The 20,654-nt window shown below is 41.7% G+C and overlaps 1 protein-coding gene across 1 annotated transcript in view; it reads right to left on the bottom strand.

Annotated features, from left to right (window-relative positions):
• NADSYN1 (NAD synthetase 1) overlaps window positions 1-20,654 on the bottom strand; it is a 47,952-nt gene that overhangs the window by 16,852 nt on the left and 10,446 nt on the right. The window contains exons 5-14 of the mRNA XM_077487576.1: window positions 18,021-18,110; window positions 15,763-15,814; window positions 14,745-14,833; window positions 13,555-13,672; window positions 13,034-13,165; window positions 10,850-10,924; window positions 6,563-6,687; window positions 4,339-4,387; window positions 1,335-1,437; window positions 1,059-1,227 (exon numbers count right to left, since the gene is read on the bottom strand). Of these exons, the coding sequence (XP_077343702.1) occupies window positions 1,059-1,227; window positions 1,335-1,437; window positions 4,339-4,387; window positions 6,563-6,687; window positions 10,850-10,924; window positions 13,034-13,165; window positions 13,555-13,672; window positions 14,745-14,833; window positions 15,763-15,814; window positions 18,021-18,110 (1,002 nt within the window). The remainder of the gene's footprint in view (window positions 1-1,058; window positions 1,228-1,334; window positions 1,438-4,338; window positions 4,388-6,562; window positions 6,688-10,849; window positions 10,925-13,033; window positions 13,166-13,554; window positions 13,673-14,744; window positions 14,834-15,762; window positions 15,815-18,020; window positions 18,111-20,654) is intronic.

Below are 20,654 nucleotides of genomic sequence, written 5' to 3'. Positions count from 1 at the left end.
TCCTTGGGATAATGCACAAGGCTGGTGCGCCCTCTTCTTTCTATGACTATTAGGATATCCCCTATCCTGGAGGGCAGCAAAGCCAGAGACTCTATTGCTTGAGTAAAGACCACCCTGACATCAAACTAATGCGCAAAAGTGTTTGTTTGCTGTGATTGCGATCTACCAGTCACCTGTCCACAATCTACTGGTTGCTGACCCCCCCATCTGTATCTATGAAATCAATATCTATATCCATCATATCTAAATAATCTATATCAATGTAATCAATATCTATATATCAATGTATATCTACTGTATCTCATATATAGCTATATAATCAATATCTACAGTATATCTACATACATACACATTGTGTATATAATTATATATATATATATATATATATATATATATATATATATACACACACACACACACACACACACACACACACACACACATATATATATATATATACATACATATATATATATATATATATATATATATATATATATATATATATATATATATACACATATATACACAAACACACATATACAATCAATTTCTATATCATCCATATCTACATCTATATCTAGGTAAAGCTATGTCATCTATAGTTATATCATCTACAGTCTACTGATCTATCAAATAAAAACAGAGAGCCTCTATTTAATAGACTGAGAAGGCTCTTGATCAAATTTGACTCTGCTACATCAATCTCTGGAATTTTTTTAATTCCCTTCTGATTACTTAAAAAAATATCTGTGTGTGCCAGAGAACTGTTCACAATACAGAAAAATTGAAGAACAGTTTTCAAAAGCAATGTTTTTTGACTGATCGATCACTATTTATGTTTAGGTTTAGGTCAATTGAACACAATTCCGTGGGTGCTGCATCTTCTTATATTTTAATTCACGATTAAGCAATTGTTTTTGCGATTATTTGCACCTAATATATATCGATAACAAGCACTTTGAGAAGCCAAAAGGTGCTATATAAAATAAAGTTTATTATTATTATATATGTCTACGTGTATGGCCACCATTGTGTCTTCTGTCCTTCTCCGGTACCTGCCTATTTGCTGTGACAGCATGCTGGCTCTTTCTCGAGTCTCGGTGGAGGAATTCTCAGTCGCCATGTAACAAGTGGTTAATAGACGGTTGCAGAGCTCATTGGGAGTCGTAGTCACGTAGGATTCATCGCCGACTATCTGACGTACATCACGCAGCACTTCTTCATCTAGAAAAATAAATAAAAGTATTTTATGAATTTTTTAGCAATATCTTACTTACCTTTACTAATAACATTGCATTTTATTAGTTGAAGGATTTGATAGGTGCACTTACTTCCCATATCCACAGCCTGGCATACAAGGTGGCACATAGAGTACACAATACAGGCTACAGCAGAGCTGTCCACCCCACCACTGAGAGGAAGAAGGAACCCTCCCTGAAAGAGCCAAACAGATATTATTATTAGAGCTGTCCTTATATAAAGGGGAATGAACAGTCATGACACAAATCGGGATATTAGACGCAGGTTGCTCCAGGCTCGTGGTGCTGGGGCCTCAGGCTCATAGGTAAAGCCAAACTCCATGCAAACTGTTCAATCATAGGTGAGCACAGATTATTGCATTGGGTTGCGCACCCCAAAGCTCAAACACACTTTCCTTTCTCTGCAGCCTCAGCTGCACTGGAAAGTGAATGAATGGGAAGTGCTCTGTGCTGAGCAGCTTCCAGTTCATTCACAAACGGAAGCATAGTAAATACAGTTTGCTATGCTTCAGTTATGTTCGAACACATTGCATGTGTTCATTTAGAAATGGAAGGGGCTGGTAGCAGCACTGCGGTTGGGAAGGCCCAGGCAGTAGGGGGAATCGGCGCCGTAGTAAGCGATTAGGGTGCGCCCACACCCCCTGCGCACACCCATGAAATAAAACCACACTTTTGAAATATATATCTTAGAGCGGTTTACAAGGGATGAGCTCAAGCGCATTCCGATCCTAGTCTGAACCCACCTGAACAATTCTGCCAGGAAGCAGTCACCTGTCCATGGCCAATCATAAAAAGCGTGGGCATTACACAACCCTCTGCTGTACGTATACACGCCCCTTGTTTACATGTGGCTGGGGGGGTGGATAATGCCACGGCTGCTTATGATTGGCCATAGACAGACAACCGCTTCCTGACATAACTGCTCTAATGTGTTCAGACTAGGATCCAAACATGCCTAAGCCCATCTTTACCATTTACATTTTTGCTCACCCTTTATTAGTATCTTCATGCGCATTATGGGAAAATGTTCTTTTTTTTTGGTGGGTCACAGTAATAATTAAATAATCAACTAATATAAAAGATGATGTTTCTTTTACTAATATTAAATAAAAATAAGGACATTTTCCTGGCCCAAAAAATAAATAAATACATTTTTTGGGGCCATTTTACTTTTCATAATACATTGATAATAAATAAATCAGTAAATATCCAGCAACATTAACTTCCAAATAGAGGCCCAGTTTATCTTGCTAGAAAACAAGGTGTAATTCACCAGGGGTACCTCAAATTTTGCATTCTTCTAAAGGGTGCCATGACTAAAAAAGGACTAGAAATACTGGAAAAGGAAGCATTATGGTTATTCCTCATGGAGCTCAGTAAATACAAGGGGTTGATTTACTAAAGACAAAGAGACTGTGCACTTTGCAAGTACAGTTGCCCCAAAGCTTACTAAATGAGTAAGCTTAGAAAATGAGCTGAAGATTCACTTTGAAGAATACCCACTCACATGCAAAGAAAAAAAAATGCATATTTGTTTGCAAATGACATTATTTGCCTTTAGTAAATCAACCCCATTAACTTGTATGTGTAGTAACCACAGAAACACTGGCACATACCAGTGTGAGAACAGATCTGCAATATATGCCCTAAGAGCACACCTTACACCTTTGTACCAATAGCATTTGACCTTTTCATATACAGAACATTCCGTACTTTGTTGTTTTACAAAATTCCAAATTAACTTTAAACAGGGACTTTCACAGATAAGCATTTATAATATATTTTTATACAATTGTATTAATTTTTTTTAAAGAAACGAATGTGGTTTTTGGACAATTTTATTTGTGTAAAGATTACATTTTCATAAACTAAGATTTTACATCTTTTAATATTAATATAAAATCTTTGCTTTCCAGTTTAATATTTGAAGCTGAATTTACCTGTATCTGAGCACCAAACTAAAATCACTATTTAAATTTATTCTTGAGCAAACTCCCTTATCCACCCATTCACCCATTTCTTTGTTGAAAAATCACTTTACCCCCCCCCCCCCCCAAGCATTTCTAGCCACAACCATCTTGAGTAAGGGCAGATGATTTATGTAGTATTTACTTCCTTGAATCCATCTGCCCTTAGCTCTGGTATGCAGACATGTGGGTCTGCTTAGCTGAGAAAACCCCTGCTCCCAAGGCTCCTGGGATATATGACATAATTTCAGCCTAGGCCAGAAACAAGGAAGCAACTGAAGAAATGTAAACAAAAAAGTTTAATACAAATAATCTACCTTCCTATCCATTTACCAATGTTAGGGCAGCATAAGGATTCAAATAAATAAATAAATAAATAAATAAATAAATGTGCTAGTTCACACAAGACGCAGTTCCGTGTGCTTTTTTTCTGCACTAAAAATGCATGCACAGTGTTTTCCATGTATTCCAATGGCTCTAGTTCACACCATGCAGTCAGTTTCCATTTGTTTCTGCGGTGGAAACTAACCGGAAACTGACTCCATGGTGTGAACTAGAGCCATTGGAATACATGGAAAACACTGTGCATGCATTTTGTGCAGAAAAAAAGCACACAAAACTGCACGGAACTGCATCTGGTGTGAACTGGCCTTAAGAGAGTTTAGTTCTGCTTCAAAGTTTTCCTGAAACTTCACATTGTCTACTACTTATACACACAGGTTGAGTAAACAAGAATATGGCCTTTTAAAAAAAAAAAAAAAAAAATCTAACACAGCAGGGATGGGGGTTATATAGAAGATGTTTCAATGTTTTCCAGTATCTTAAAACAAGGACAAGTTCCATGTAGATTCATAGTAATGCGATGTTTATTGCATTTCCTTTTTCTTTTTTTTTTTTGCTAGCAAAACAGCTATGTATAGCAGGTAAACATGTAAAAAGAGAGTAGAGTGACATCTGCTGGCTGGAAGTGATTATTTAAAATATTCATATGCAATGTTTCCGATTTGGCTGACTTACATGACCATAAAAAGTATATACAAAACTATAAATCCTATTTAATCAATATACAGCATTTCATGACATAGTAAAAAAAAAAAAAAAATGCTTACCTGTTTACTACGTCTTAAATAGTCCCAAAGCCAACAGGCTGGTCCAAGACTGGAAAGCAGTGTAAAAGAAAAAACAAAGAAAGTTAGTTTTTTTATGTACACTTTTGAACTCGAATTCAAGTTTCACAACCATATACATAGAGCACAACGCTGAAGAGGACACTAAATATTATAAAAATTGTGCAAATGCATGAACATTAAAACATTGGGATTGATTTACTAAAGGGAGATAGTCTGTGCGCTGCAAGTGCAGTTGCACTAGAGCTGAGGGGAAGCTCAGAAATGAGGGAATGCTGATTTTTATCGTCCAATCATGTGTGAGCAAAAATGCATTTTTTTATCTTATTTTCCTTGCATTTTCCTCTTAGATCTAGAGCAACTGTATTTTCAGTGCACAGATAATTTTTGTTGCCTTTAGTAAATCAACCCCATTGTGTCCATAGCAATCATCAGCCCTGAAATATAAAAGTGATCAGTGTGACTGTGTTTAGTCACAATTACCTCCCCTGTGATCTGCAATAGGAAATGTGTGAAGGCTCTTAGTTTGGGTATATCACCAAATAGAAATTATATTATAATCATAAGAGGTCATTAAAGCTTAATTTAGGAGCTGTATCAGTGATGCTAGCTTCACATACTACATACAGCAATGTGCCCTACTTCTGTCCCTACTATTCTTACATAATCCAATAGCATCAAAAACCTTAACCACTTGCCTACCAGACCAATTCTGACATTTCTCTCCTACATGTAAAAATCATAATCTTTTTGCTAGAAAATTATATGGAACCCCAAACATTTTTTTTTTAGCAGAGACCCTAGAGCAGCCATCATTAAATGGCAGCCTTCAGGGCGCTTCTGCCTGGACTGCCAGTGTAGTAACAGTCATTGGTTTGCTAGGATCGCGGGTTTCCCAGCAACCAAGGACGTCGCGTGTGTGCTCCCCTACTTCTGCTGCTGGCTCCTTGCTCCCATGCGAGGTATATCTCGCAGCTTTCCCCCCCCCTGCAGCTCGCCGAATGTGCTCTCTCCTGCCCTCAAGGTATACAGATACATATAGATAGATATATAGATACCTAACATGTCACGCTTCAAAATTGCACACGCTCGTGGAATGGCGCCAAACTTCAGTACTTAAAAATCCCCATAGGCGATGCTTTAACTCTTTTTTTTTTTTTACTGGTTATGTGTTTTTAGTTACAGAACAGGTCTAGGGCAAGAATTATTGCTCTCACTCCATCGTTCACGGCGATACCTCACGTCTGGTTTTAACACGGTTCACTTATGTGGGCACATTCGCTTCTGTGTGCGAGCACACAGGAACAGGGGTGCTTTGAAAAAATAAATACATTTATTGGTAATTTTACTTTTATTTTTCTAGTTTCACACTTTTTTTTAATCACTTTTATTCCTATTACAAGGAATGTAAACATCCCTTGTAATAGGAATAAGCATGACAGTTCTAGATAGGTCGATAAGTCCCCAGATCTCACCTCTAGGCTGGAAATCAAAAAAATTAAATAATAAAAAAAACGATCTCCACTTCCCAGCTGAGACTGTGCTATTTATTCAAATGCAGGGGCTGGGCATGACGTTGCGCCCGGCCTCCGAAAGATCAGAGAACTCTGGGATCATCTGGTCTGCTGTAAATCTCTTTCATCAGCATCCTGTGCCAGCAGTTCCCTTCTCCGACTCACCGATGGCAGGGGTGAGTCGGTAGAAGCACCGGAGGGCAGTGGGAGGGGGCGTCCCCTCTCGCTGCCTGTAACGATGATTAACCATATCTATTGCCTAGGATTTCTTCAAGGATAGTTACCTTTAATGGTAATCCCTAAAATGTTTGAAAACACTATGGTTCTTATATCAAACCGACCCATCTTTGATGAAATTCTATGGGATAGATACAATTCTTCACAAAATGGATAGGTTCAGTGCAAAGAGCAGCTTTATTTGAGATTTGATCCATCTATAGGCAGCTTGGTTGTAATGACATCGATCTACTTCAGTACAACCAGCCTGTCAGATTTTCTGCGATCAGCTACAGCCACCTATTATGTTCCGCTGGCAGGGAAGGCTCCCCGTGCCCCCTCGCCCCCGCTGGCAGAATAAAAGTGCTGGTGGTAGGAAAAAAACTGCATGATCTATAGGTTGCTCTATAGTAGTCAGACAGATTCAAATTCATCAGTTTACAATAAGTAAAATAATACATCTAATCATTTAATACCCAATTTCCTCCTCAGGGCTGTGGTACTTCCATTGGATTGGCTCAGACGTGGGTGTATATACATCATCAAATGAGGAGAGGGAAAAGTCCACATGTACTCTGTGAAAAGGGGTCACTCTGCTAGCCTGCACAAAACAATGATAGTCCTGAACTATGAACAATTTTATCATTAGAGATCAGTTCATACATTTTTCTATAAGAACTCTTGTTTCAAAAGTTTAACAAATTTTTAGACTGTTCCTTTAGCAAATGATAAATATAAATATCCAAAGATCAAGTAAGGGGTTCAATTAATAAAATGTAAAAGGAAAAAAAATAGGATTTTTTTTTTTACAGCTTACCTGTAAAATCCTTTTCTTAGAGTACATCATGGGACACAGAGCCTAAGTAATTACTTGGGTTATAGGCTACCTTCAGGTGTTGACACTGGTAAACCCAATCAAGGAAGTTTACTCCCTATATAACCCCTCCTCCTCCCAGGAGCACATCCGTTTTTGTAGCAAAGCAATATACTTAATCCCAAAAGAGGGATGGGATCTCTGTGTCCCATGATGTACTCCAAAAAAAAGGATTTTACAGGTAAGCTGTAATAAAAATCCTATTTTCTTTATCGTACATCATGGGACACAAAGCCTTAAGCAATTACTTAATAGAACATCCATAGCAATGCTACCTGAGGCAAGGGAGAAACAACCCGCAGGGTACCCCCAGACTTGAGGATTTATACTGCTTCCTGCAGCACACTGCGCCAAAAGGCGATATGCTCATACCTCCTTACATCCACCTGATAAAATCTTGTGAATGTATGCACTGAAGACCAAGTTGGGGCCTTACAGATCTGAGTCATGGAGGCCCGATGATGCACTGCCCAAGAAGCACTAACCGACCTGGTACTTAACTTGAAAAGGGGGAATCTTACCCCTTAAATCATAAGTTTGAATTATCACTTGCCAAATCCACTTAGTGACAGTGGATTTTGATGCTGCCTGTCCTTTCTTAGGACACTCTGGCAGAATAAATAAGATATCAGTCTTACGAATCTGAGCAGTTCCCTTTAAATAGATTTTCACTGCTCTCACTACATCAAGACAATGTAGTGACCTTTCTTCCCTGGAACATGATTTTGGAAAAAACGATGGCAGGACAATATCTCAAAAAATACCAACTTCCTTGTCAGAAGGACTAAAGGAATATGTTGTATTGGTTCAAATGACTGTTTGTAACACAGACAAAACTAAGTTCAAGTCCCAAGGGTTCAAGGGAAGTTTGACGGGCAGATTAAACCGTGTCACCCCTTGTATAAAGCCCAAGACTAAAGAATGAATAGCAGTGGTCTTTGAAATAAGATCAATAAAGCTGAGACCTTTAATAGTAGTTAAGGCCACGTTTCTTCAGAATGTGGGTTTCAATAGCCAAGCCGTTAAATTTAGAGACCGTAAGGAAGGATGGAATAGCGGTTCCTGAGAGAGAGCAGGCCGTAGTGGGAAGGACCATGAGCCCTCCACTGCCGTCTTTATGATTTCTGCATACTATAACCTTCTGGGCCATGCTGGTGCCACCAGAATTACCAGCTTTCTTTCCAGCTTGATTCTGCAAAGAAGTCATGGCAGCAACTGAATAGAGGGAAAGGCATAGATCAGTGAGAACTGATCCCATGGGGTCACCAACGCATCAGTTACGTATCGGAATGGATCCCTTGTTCTGGCCACAAAGTTGACTAACTTCATATTGAACCTGGACGCTAGAAGATCTAGGTCTGGAGTACCCCATCTTTGACAAACAGCTCTAAATATGTCGGGATGAAGAAACCATCCCCTGGGGATAGCTTCTGGTGACTTAAGTAGTCCGTCTGTCAATTCTCTACTCCCGGAATGAAGACTGCCAAAAGGCATGGAACATTCCTTTCTGCCCAAGTTAGAATATGTTTCTCCTCTTTCTGTTCTGAGAGACTTTTGGTGTCCCCTTGGGGATTGATATAGGCCACAGCTGTGGCATTGTCGGATTGAATCCTGACAGGACAATTTCGTAACCTGAAGTCCAGGCTTTTTAGAGCCGGACATACTGCCCAAATCTTTAGGATACTGATGGGCAAGGTTCTTTCAGTTATTGACTACTGTCTACTTTCCAGATGACTGGTCTGAAGGATTTTCCTTTCAGAAGATTCTGGGATAATGACTACCAAACAAGGCTTTGGGACAATCTTGGGGACAGCTGCATTGGAAAGTCTAAAGCTTGAATTGTTTTGTTCCAAGCAGACAGGATACTGTTTTGCAACAGTCTTGAATGGAACTGGGCATAGGGAAGTGCTTCGAATGAAGCCATAGTGCCAAGCACAAAAGCAGAGACAATCTAGTAATATGTACTACTTGCTGAGCAATAGTCTAGAAAAGTAATGCCCCCTAAGGATCAGCTGATGCTGAGTACAATGTATTTCCTGTACTGGAAATGCCTGTATGCACCCCGTCCTGGGCTGTGTCTATGATCATGTAAGAGATTGTATTAGCAATTTCTCAGGTTGAGAGGCTGAAAAAGGTTCATCTACCGTTGTTTCCTCTGTAGAGGAATCATCAGTTGGCTTTTCTTCCTAATCGACTGAGGGTAACACATCATCCTGTGCCCACTGTTCCCCTTGCAAAGGTTCTGAAGTGGGGGAAGGGGCCCTAGTACACTTCCTATCCATTTGAATGGAGGATGCGATTAAAGATGCTAATCTTTCTTCCAGACTCTGGAGGGAGGAGGAAAGGGCATCTTCAGTCACGTATACAGGTGCTGATATGTGAGAGGCAACTGCACCATCAATTTGTTCCAATGGCTCCCCCTGGTTTGCATAATTGGTAATTCAGGCAAGGATGACAGCGTAGAAATGCAGCTCGAGATTCTAATTCCTGGAGGTGAAACCTTTACTTTTTTGTTTTTTGTCGTGTCTTAGTCCTTTTTCATTTTTTGTAGTCCTAAGTACAAAAAACAGAGGCACTATACAAATTGCACTAAATCACTAAAAAGAGTCATGACTTTTAAAGCTGCTATAAAGTTCAGCCTAGTGCTGGAAAAAAAAAAAAAAAAAAAAAGAGTGTCCTTCCTGAATCAAGAATGCCAGTTTTGCAACCTATACATGTCCTACAGCTCATGTGTTCCTGTGTTGCAGGCAGCTTGTTTCCTCCTAAACAGCAGAGGAGAGACTGTTACAGCTGTAGTATTTGCTTTTACCCTGGCGTGCGTCCTCTTGGACGTTCATGGCACCTGAGTTTAGGCCCCGTCCCCTCCGATAAAAAATTCTGGCCCCCTTTTTTATTTAAAATGTTTCCCGCACCTGAGCGCAGGGTCTTTAGGGTCCCAGACCCAACATGAGGGGGGGGGGGGGGGGGGGGCAGAGAGTAATGCCGTAGAGGCACAGACTTGAAAAACAAAACAAAAACACAGCCACAGTACAGACAAACTTTTAGCGGTAAAATAATGGGACCTCTGCATCCCCCATGTTGGTGGGGGGGTTTGGAGGTGCAGTGCTGCTGTCCCCCTAACCCTCTGGTCCCACATTTCCCTCCCTCTCTACACCTGTGCAACCAGACACAGACCTAGCTAACAGTGAAGACAACAGAGTAAAAGGGCCGGTTCACACTGCAGGCGAGGCGAGGTGACTCCGACTTGCCTCGCCGCGACCTGCCGCGACCTCAGCGGCAACTTGCAGATGACTTCTGTATAGAAGTCAATGCAAGTCGCCCCGAGGTCGCCCAAAAGTAGTACAGGAACCTTTTTTCTGAGTCGGAGCGACTCGAGTCGCTCCTCTCAGAACGGTTCCATTGTACAGAACGGGGGCGACTTGCGAGAGCGAGGCGAGGCGAGGCGAGTCGTGTCGCCTCGCATCGCCCGCTGTGTGAACCGGCTCTAAGGTATTTGCAGAGACTCCATCTAGTGGAGATTTTAAGGTATGACATTTTTTTTCCTTTAATGGAAGAACGACATAGATATTTTTAATACCCAAGTTTCTTCCCTTACCTTATCCTCGCCACAGGATTTGCTGAATTTACAAAAAATCCAACCTTCACCCATCACGGTGGATTCTACATAGCAGTCCCAGCTGAGCAATTGGGGATGGTTGAGAAAAGACATGACAACCCTACCTTGTAAAAATTGGCCAAGAAATGTCTATGAAAAAGTCTTTCATGGGACCTGTCCCACAGAATCACCAAGAGTCAGATAGGAATCAACAGGTGTATACATACATAATGTTTTGGTGAGTGGATGAGTAGTTTTCTACTCAAAAGTGCTGCATGAGAATGAATTCCTTACCGATATACAGCGGGAGGAGGTGTGGGCCCTGTAGCTACGGACATCTTCCAAGTCTAATGTGGCAGTGAGGACCTCCTGTCAATACAGAATGGGAAAATGATCAGTTAAACCTATATTTTTTTTGCTTTTAGATAAACTGATGAACAAAAATAAGGTTAACCACTTCAATACCAAGCACTTAAACACCTTCCTGCCCAGACCAATTTTGAGCTTTCAGCGCTGTTGCACTTTGAATGACAATTGCGCGGTCATGCTACACTGTACCCAAATGAAATTATAATTTTTTCCCCACAAATAGAGCTTTCTTTTGGTGGTATTTGATCACCTCTACGGTTTTTATTTTTTGCTAAACAAATAAAAAAAAGACCGAAAATTTAGAAAAAAATATTTTTTTTTTTGTTTCAGTTTCAAAACTTTGTAAATAAGTATGTTTTCTCCTTCACTGATGGGCACTGATGGGGCTGCACTGATGGGCACTGAAAAGTCGGCACTGATGAGGTGACAACAATGAAGTGGCACTGTTCAGGTGGCATTGATGGGCACTGATAGGTAGCACTGAGGGGCGACACAGATGGGCACCGATAGGTGGCACGGATTGGCATGGATAGGCGGCACGGATGAGCATGGATGGGCACTGATAGGCGGCACGGGTGGGCACTGATAGGCGGCACGGATGGGCGACATGGATGAGCACTGATAGCTGGCACAAATTGGCATGGATAGGCGGCGCGGATGAGCATGGATGGGCACTGATAGGCAGCATGAATGGGCACTGATAGGCGGCATTGTATTGTATTATATTGTACTGATGGATGCCAATCAGTGCCAAATAATAATGCATGCCAATCAGTGATGCCCATTGTGGGCACTGATTGGCATCCATTGTGGGCACTGACTGGCATCCATTGTGGGCACTGACTGGCATCCCTGGTGGTCTAGGGTGGCATACCGGGTGCTGGGCATCCCTGGTGGTCTGGTGGCGTCCCTGGTGGTCCAGTGTGGGCATCCTCGGGGGGGCTGCACTGATAATCGTTCAGTACAGACCCCCCCCCTGTCAGAGGAGCAGCCGATTGGCTCTCCTCTACTCATGTCTGACAGACGCGAGTGAGGAAATGCCGATCATCGGCTCTTCCTATTTACACTGTGATCAGCCATGATTGGACACGGCTGATCACGCGGTAAAGAGTCTCCGTCGGAGACACTTTACAGAGATCTGACACCCCCAACAACGATCGCGGCTTAATATCCTGATCACGTCATATGACGTCCGGTCAGGATATTAAAACCACTTTGCCACCGGCATTTTGCTATACGACAGGCGGCAAGTGGTTAAATTGGCTTCTTTTTTTTTGCAGACGATAATTTCAAAAGCTTGTTGCCATTACTGGCTTGTCTGTGTAAACTGAGTTGGCCAGCCCCAAATTCAAAGCCCAACAGAATTTTTGAGGAAATGCTCTCTATAAATGCAGAATACAGGAAAGCTATGCATTTGAAGCATTTACAAAAACACCCCTAGCAAGGATAGCAAGAGAACTTAGTCAAACTAAAACCATCCTTTTTTAACAGTTTCAAAACAGTTATATTCCAGGCATGCCAACTGTCACATTGCTTGTGCTCTCAGTTAAACTGTGAAACAATCAAATTGCTGGAGTCATAAATGATCACATGCGCAGCACCATAATGCCCCTTTTACACTGACGGACCAATGGGGTCCCACTGTCAGTTTTTCAGGTGGACCCAATTGGACCATTATTTGCTTACTATGGAGCGGCGGATGTCACCATCTGATTTGATCCTCTCTGACAAAAACAGACGCTCCCCATCTGTCCGACAGAGCGGATGGCAGTCAAATGGAAAAGAACATCCAACTGCATAGAGAACAGCCGTCTGTGACCATGGCTGCTCTGCATAGTGGAGTGGACAAGAACAGAAAGAAAGAATCATAGAAAGATGAGAGGAGGATGATAGAGAGAGCAAAAGGACAACAGAGATGATATACAGAAAAGGTATGATAGAAAGAGAAGAGAGAAATATGGAGGAAACAGGAAGGGTCTATCTAGGAATAAACTAACTAGAGCAAACCATTTTTGTTACATCTGTCACCACTGCTGTTCTCACTGTAGCCACTTTGTTTCAGATGATTATTCATCAACAGATGAGCAACTGGAAATGAAATGGTCTTACCACATTTTCTAAAGAAAACTGAGCACCTTGGGCTACAATGTCTCCATTGATGGATATCATGGCACAGCCATCAAAATAGAGTCGGTCACTGTCACAGCCTCTGAGATTGGAGAGTAAGTAGATCCCACCATTCTGTAAATGAGAATAAAGGATGGAAAATTGGTTGGAAGGTTACAATGGAAAAAAATAATATTTACACTGCAAGCATATAGCAGGGCAAGAAGCAATGGAGTTATGTGTCGGGGCTGTAGGCCCAGAGTGCAGGCGTTGGGGCTGTAAGCCCAGAGTGCAGGTGTTGGGGCTGTAACCCCAGAGTGCAGGTGTCGGGGCTGTAACCCCAGAGTTCATCTTCTATCAATTTAGAACACTCGGCACACAAACATACTATCTGATTGCCATGGATTATGCACTTTGGTTATTGCTCTTTGCCTTTTTTTTTTTTTAAATACCCCCTTAATATGTTAATACTTATTATGGAACTTCTAAATGGATACTCCACCTAGAGCTGAAATAGAACATACTTTTGTGGTTGTAGATTTGACGAGATCGACACGTAAGTGGGCTTTTCTCAGCTCATGATGACTTCCCGAAGCATTGGTAAATATCTCTACCCCATCCAGGCCCATATCAATGTGAGGGCTGAAAGACAGACAAAGAGTTATTTAAGTATTATTCCTCCACATTTATACATCTGCCAGCATATTCTGCACTGCTTTATATTCAGCATGTTGCCCATTCATATCCATATCTGGTTACAGTTCAGCCAAACTATTAGTATGTTATTGGTTTCCAGGAGTATTGGTGCACTTGGTGGAAACCATCCTACGTCATGGAAGAGAATACAAATGTGAAGGTACTATTGTGCTTTACAATGTAATTTCACTACATGCAGTATACAAGTGATAAGAAAGAGATCAATTAAGACAATTTAACAGCATACCTCATATAAAGGTTTAAACTCTAAAACACAGTTTTCTAAATGGGTCATTATTTGTGAACAAGTCCGGAGATGAGGGAATGAGTAGTTATGTTTGAGCGTACAGACTGTTATGCTTTATGACCAGGCTTTGCCGATTGACAGTTTTACCCTCCTCCAGCAGCCCAGACAGAATGTATATTATAATTTCTGAGCTCAGGCAGTGGAAAATTAGGTTCTATGGGGGTCCTACAGCCTAACACTGGGCTGACACCTCTGATGTGACAGGGAAAAATTATAACCAAATAACAGCACACACACCCATCCCCGAGAAGTAGGCCTTCACAAATATATTACTGTAGGATTTGAGATTCAGGTTCTTACAAGAGACTTTTAGGCTGGGTTCACACTATAGAGCGCAGCAGCTCACAGCAGGAGTCCGGTGTGTCTCCATTCACTGTATTAGGTCCAATTTCAGCCTGAATTTTGGGCTGAATTCGGACCTGAAGCGGACCAAAAGAAGCACAGGGCTCCTGTGCAGTTCCCACCGGAGCAGTTGCGGACGTGTGTGAACCGGCTCCGTAGAGGGCCAGTCCCAATCTCCTGCTATGGGAATTGGATGCGGAGAAAAACCCACATCCAATTCGCAATAGTGTGAACCCAGCCTTAATGTTTCCATATCTGAATATGTTGTTACTATCTAATTTAAGGAGAAACTAAACATTTTTAAATATGTAAGCTAAGCTGTGTACTAATAACACTTTTTCAAACTATATTGTAGGTTCCTAATATTACCTATTTGGTGCCCACAACTCTTCACAGATTTCTGATCCTAGGCAGGTGTCTTTAGTTGCCAGAACTGCATCCCCAAATGGTACTGTGTCCTATAGGGTAATCACAAAACAGCATATAAGAAGAATAGTAAAAAAAAAAAAAAAAAAAAAAAAATATATATATATATATTATATATATACATACACACACACACACACACACACACACATACTGTATTTTTCACTCCATAAGACGCACCTAGGTTTTAGAGGAGGAAAACAAGAAAAAAAATATTCTGAACCAAAATTGTGCACTAAAATATTTACCTGTGCCAAAGAAATGCAGCCTGACCAGTGCCATTCATTCAGCTTGACTAGTGCCATTGCTCAGGTTGCTCTGTCTTTGGTCTCAGCAAGTGTCAGGCCCAGCTGGGAGATCGCCCGGCACTCACGGGGGCTTGAGATGTCTGTCCTCCACTCTCCTGCCTCTCTTCCGGTACTAGCATGGGGGTAGCGGTGCTAGTACTCCATAAGACGCATGCGTCTAAGATGCGAATAAGAGGAGTCTTATTCACTCCATAAGACGCAGAGACGTTTTCCCCCATATTTTTGGGGGGAAAAAGTGCATCCTTATGGTCCGAAAAATACAGTATATAATTTTCAGAAATATAACATAAGCCCAATTGTAACGGGTCTTTAAAAGGCACTGTCAATGATAAATATTGCTGCCATTGCTATGGTTTTGCTGTCCTCTTCATCCTGGCTTTACTATCTTGGAACCCAACAGTAGCGCAAACCATAGAAGTACAAAAAGGAGCACTACACCAAAATGACTATCTTGGGAGTCACTGACCCAGCATGTAGCTCCGAATCCAAAATCCCCAACCTGCATTCTGATTCCAAGTCAGTGATTGGATGGTATTGCAGCAAGGATCAGTATGACGTTCTTGGTGCGTTTATCTTTACAAACTGATAGCAGCTCTTAGGTTTCAGATTTAGCATTTTATATAAGTACACAATAACAGAGCGCACATTCTCACCTGCCCTGTGATTTCCTGAATGGTTCTTGGAAGGAAGTGATCTTCAACTTCTCTAAACAATAAAGAAAGACACCGATTACTATTTAATATTCCTTAAAAAGGCATACAGAAGGCTAACAAGGGTCTCAAAAACTTTTTAGAACCCCATGGAAACAACTAAAATTCATTTCATATATACAAATGTGATTAGTTTTACCTGCAATTCTGAACAGACAGTTTTGTTATGCAAACACCCAGCTCCTAGACCTCTCTGCAGACTAAGCAATGCAGTCTGGTTTATGACCCACCCCAGGCTGTGATTGGACAAGTACAGAGAACAGCACACTTTTCTTCCCATAGGTCAGTGATATACAATTAGCGGACCTCCAGCTGTTGCTAAACCACAAGTCCCATCATGGGTGTCATGCTTGTGGCTGTCGGTGTATTGCTATGCCCCATGGGACTTGTAGTTCTGCAACAGCTGGAGGTCCACTAATTGCATATCCCTGCCCTAGGTGAACCTACCAATTGTACAAATTGTGCAGCAGCACAGGGGCCTTTTGAACTTCAGAGCCCATTTCTATTAGATGAAGGTAGGGCGGGTGCTGGGACATTCTACTGTCATATACCTGGACAATGCTCACACCTAGGACTGGTGACATAAATGATGTCCTAATCATACTCCTGTTTAGAACAGCATTTTCTCCCTGTCTGGTTGGCACAAAGACACACAGAATGCTTCCCCCATTTAGTCATCTGGACACTCTTTGGACCTAACGTAAAAGGAGATTTCAGTGTATTGCACAGACTACTCTTCATTTGGATCAATCTTCCTCAATATTGATCCTTCTGTCTCAGTCAGGACACCATCTGCATGGAGTCTGCATGTTCTCCCTGTGCTTGCACAGGTTTTCTCCGGGTGCTCCAGTTTCCTCCCACCCTCCAAAGACATGTTCCTTTCTAAATTACCCATTGTGTGCATGGAAGATTAGATAGTAAGCTCCTTAAGGACAGGGACTGATGTGGATGTACAATATGCAAAGTGCTATATAAATACATGCAATAAATAAATAAATAAATACAAACAAAATCGATCTGCCTATCAATACACAGCAAAAAGCGGTTTGTACTTAGGCAGTATTTAAATAGGGGCTCCAAATGGTTCATGGACAAGGGCTCTTGGTGACTCTGCCTGCCATTGGCTCCGATAAGCATGTCTATAAAGTTCTGCTCCTCCCTCTTTCTCTGATTGGTGTTGCACAGGAGATACCAGGAATCTGATATGAAGACAGATGGAGATACTTATGCTAACTATGTATAAATGGAATGATTCTGTACAGAATACATAGTAAACTAAATGCTTGGAGTTCAGCCTAAAAAAAAAAATATATATATAAACTATGCACTGCAGTGTAGAGATCATTCCTCTTGCATAGTCAAATCAATTTCTTAAAAAGTGTATGTAGATGCAAAAAAAATAAAATAAAAAAAAATAAAAAAAAAAAGCATATGCAGTAGATATTGAGCTGAGAGCATGTTCACTGTGCGCTCCCCAGCACAATGACTGAGCTGTTAAGGCAGCTCTCAGTGCACACTAATGATCATAAATCGGCTCCTGAACATGTGACAGCCAATCCCAGTGGTCAAATGATAAGCCAATCCTTCCTATCCCTTGAGCATACACAGCCTTTTTAAAGGAATGCTGTGGCTGGGCAAAAAGCGGTAAAAATTGTATATTAAACAGCACAAAAACATAGCAAATAGGAGAAGTTTGTTGTTGGGGGTTAACATACACTTTAAGACCCCTTTCACACCAGGGCGTTTTGCAGGCGCTATAGCGTTAGAAATAGCGCCTGCAAAACGCCCTAAAGAAGCTGCACCATTGTGTGTAGTGTGAAAGCCCCGAGGGCTTTCACACTACAGCGGTGCGCTGGCAGGACGTCAGAAAAAAGTCCTGCCAGCAGCTTCTTTGGAGCGGTGAAGGAGCGGTGTGTTTACCGCTCCTCCACCGCTGCTGCCCATTGAAATCAATGGGGCAGCGCTGTAATGCCGCCGGCAAAACGGCGCTATTGCGGCGTATTGCCGGCGGTTTTAACCCTTTCGCGGCCGCTAGCGGGGGTAAAAGCGCCCCGCTAGCGGACGAAATGCGCCGCAAATCCGCCGGTAAAACGCCGCTAAAAATAGCGGCGTTTTACCGCCGCCGCTATCAGCGGTGTGGTGTGAAAGGGGTCTAAAGGTTATAACATGCAGGAACATATTACCATACAATACAGCTATACCTCAGTTTATTCCATGGTGTAAACCAGCGCAGCTCCCGGTAATTTCCAGCATTCGCCATGACCGTTTTCGGTCGTATAAGCAAAATTTTCCTTTAAAATAAATCAAATAAATCTCAGTCTGAACGCCACGAGCCAACTGATTTTTTTCAGATTTTAATAAAAATGGCACATTCATAAATGCATGTTTATAGAAGACTATAAACACTAGTTACAATAAAGTGAAAAGAGGTAACTAGAAATGCCTACATACTCCGACAATATAGTAATATTCCTACTAATCACACAATGGTCATCACAGATTATTTGCAGCACTGGGTCCTGGCTTTAATTCTAGTCAGGGCTTCATTGAATGGAGTGTATGTATCATACATGCCATAAGTCACCCACTTATGTATAAAACCCAACTACAGGAAATTTGAAAACTATCCCTTCAGGTGGCACTTCATTGGTACTGCAAGGTTCAACTGATTGTTTAGTCTGGGGGGGAGTAGAAGCACTTTAACATATCTGATCCTCTGCTTTCCTATCAGATGGTGCCTGCCCATGCTCCAGCGGTGGACTGTCCCTTGGCGTCCCTATGGACCCTACATTGGTCTTTATGATGTCAGGACCTTAGACCACTAGAGCATGGGGGAAGAAGACGCTGCAAGGAATGGTCTAGCAGCATGGAGGATGGGGTAGGCAGGTCTTCTTTCTATGTCCCCTAGACCTAAACGAGCAGTAAAACCTTGTGGAGTGGGCACAGCCCCACTACAAGGGGTCATTTTTGCCTTTCCCAGAGTTGAGCTTTAAATTGCAAGGAAGGAAAGGCAGATTTCTGCCGTTATATGACTGTAAAGCCCCATACACACTATCAGATTGTCTGCTGATTTTTTTCCTTCAGGTTTACCAAAACCATGTAGTACAAGGGCCTGCCTGATTGCATACACATTGAAACCCCTAAGGTTTGACCTCATATTATATGGTTTTGGTAAATCTGATGGAAAAAATCAGCAGACAATCTGATAGTGTGTATGGGGCTTTAGACTTCTGTTAGATCACGCATTTTTTGGTGCATTTTCTGAAAGTGCATTCTACATCTTTGGTGGGTTTTCAGAAAACGTACCAAAAAAAAAAAAAAAAAAAAACACATGCTCTAATACAGTGGTCTCAAAACACCAATGAAGGGGAACAGTTCCTCCCAATGACACCAACAAGGAGAAATAATTGCCCCAATGATGGGGCGCAATTCCACTACTGATGGCCATCATGGTCTGCACCCCCACCCTCCTAAGAGTCTGAAGGACAGTAAACTGACCCTTTGTTTAGAAAGTTTGGGGACCCCCGATTTAATAGAAGTCTATGAAAAACTGTGGGTAATCCGCAGGTAGACTGTCCCTTAGTGATTTTGTAGCAGATTTTAATACGTCTGCAAAATAAAAAACCTGTCAAACAACTCAAAAGTCAATGGTGGAGGGGTGGACATATCTAGGTCCAATGTATAATATTCCTCCATTGGAAAATAAATCGTATTTTTCTAACAGCTTACCTGTAAAATCCTTTTCTTGGAGTACATCATTGGACACAGAGCTTTAATTACTTAATAGGTTATCGGCCACTTTCAGGTGTTGACACTGGTATACCCAATACAGGAAGTTAACTCCCCTATATAACCCCTCCTTGTTCCAGGAGTACCTCAGTTTTTGTAGCCAAGCAATATACTTAAACCCCATAAAAAAGAAGGGCAGGACCTCTGTGTCCCATGATGTACTCCAAGAAAAGGATTTTACAGGTAAGCTGTTATAAAAATCCTATTTCTTTATCGTACATCATGGGACACAGAGTCTTAAGTAATTACTTAATGGGACATCCCACAGCAATGAGGGGAGGGAGACACCCCGTAAGACACCCCCAGACCTGAGGACTTATACTGCTGCCTGCAGCACACTGCGCCCAAAGGCGATATCCTCGTTCCACCTTACATCCACTGAATGTATGCACTAAAGACCAAGTTGCGGCCTTGCAGATCTGAGCCATGGAGGCCTGGTGACGCACTACCAAAGAAGCACTAACCGCTCTGGTAGAGTGCGCCTTGACTTGAACAGGGGGAATCTTACCCTTTAAATCATCCAATCCAGTTTGAATAATAACCTGCCAAATCCACTTAGTGACAGTGGATTTTGATGCTGCCTGTCCTTTCTTAGGACCTTCTGGCAGACTAAATAAGACATCAGTCTTACGAATCTGAGCAGTTGATCACTGCTCTCACCACATCAAGACAATGCACTGACTTTTTTTTTTTAACTGGAACATGGTTTTGGAAAAAACGATGGCAGGAAATTATCTTGGATCAGGTGAAAACCTGAAACTACTTTTGGCAAAAAGCCTGGACGAGGGCGTAACACCACTCTGTCCTCATGAATAATCACAAATTTACAAGAAAGGGCAGCCAATTCCAAAGCCTTCCTTGCTGAGGATATAGCAACCAAAAACACCAGCTTCCTTGTAAGAAGGACTAAGGGAATATGCTCTATCGGTTCAAACACTGACAAAACTAAATTTAAGTCCCAAGGGCTCAAGGGTGATTTAACTGGAGCAAGTCGTCAATTCTGCCGCTAGGGTCAAGAGCAGATAGCCAGAAAGACAACACCCTCC

The sequence above is a fragment of the Lithobates pipiens genome, unplaced genomic scaffold (assembly GCF_037356315.1).
Source record: "Lithobates pipiens isolate NorthernLeopardFrog02 unplaced genomic scaffold, aLitPip1_a1.2 Scaffold_18, whole genome shotgun sequence".
NCBI lineage: Eukaryota > Metazoa > Chordata > Amphibia > Anura > Ranidae > Lithobates > Lithobates pipiens.
The sequence above is the reverse complement of the archived record's forward strand: the minus strand, read 5'-3'. Positions and strand labels throughout refer to the sequence as shown.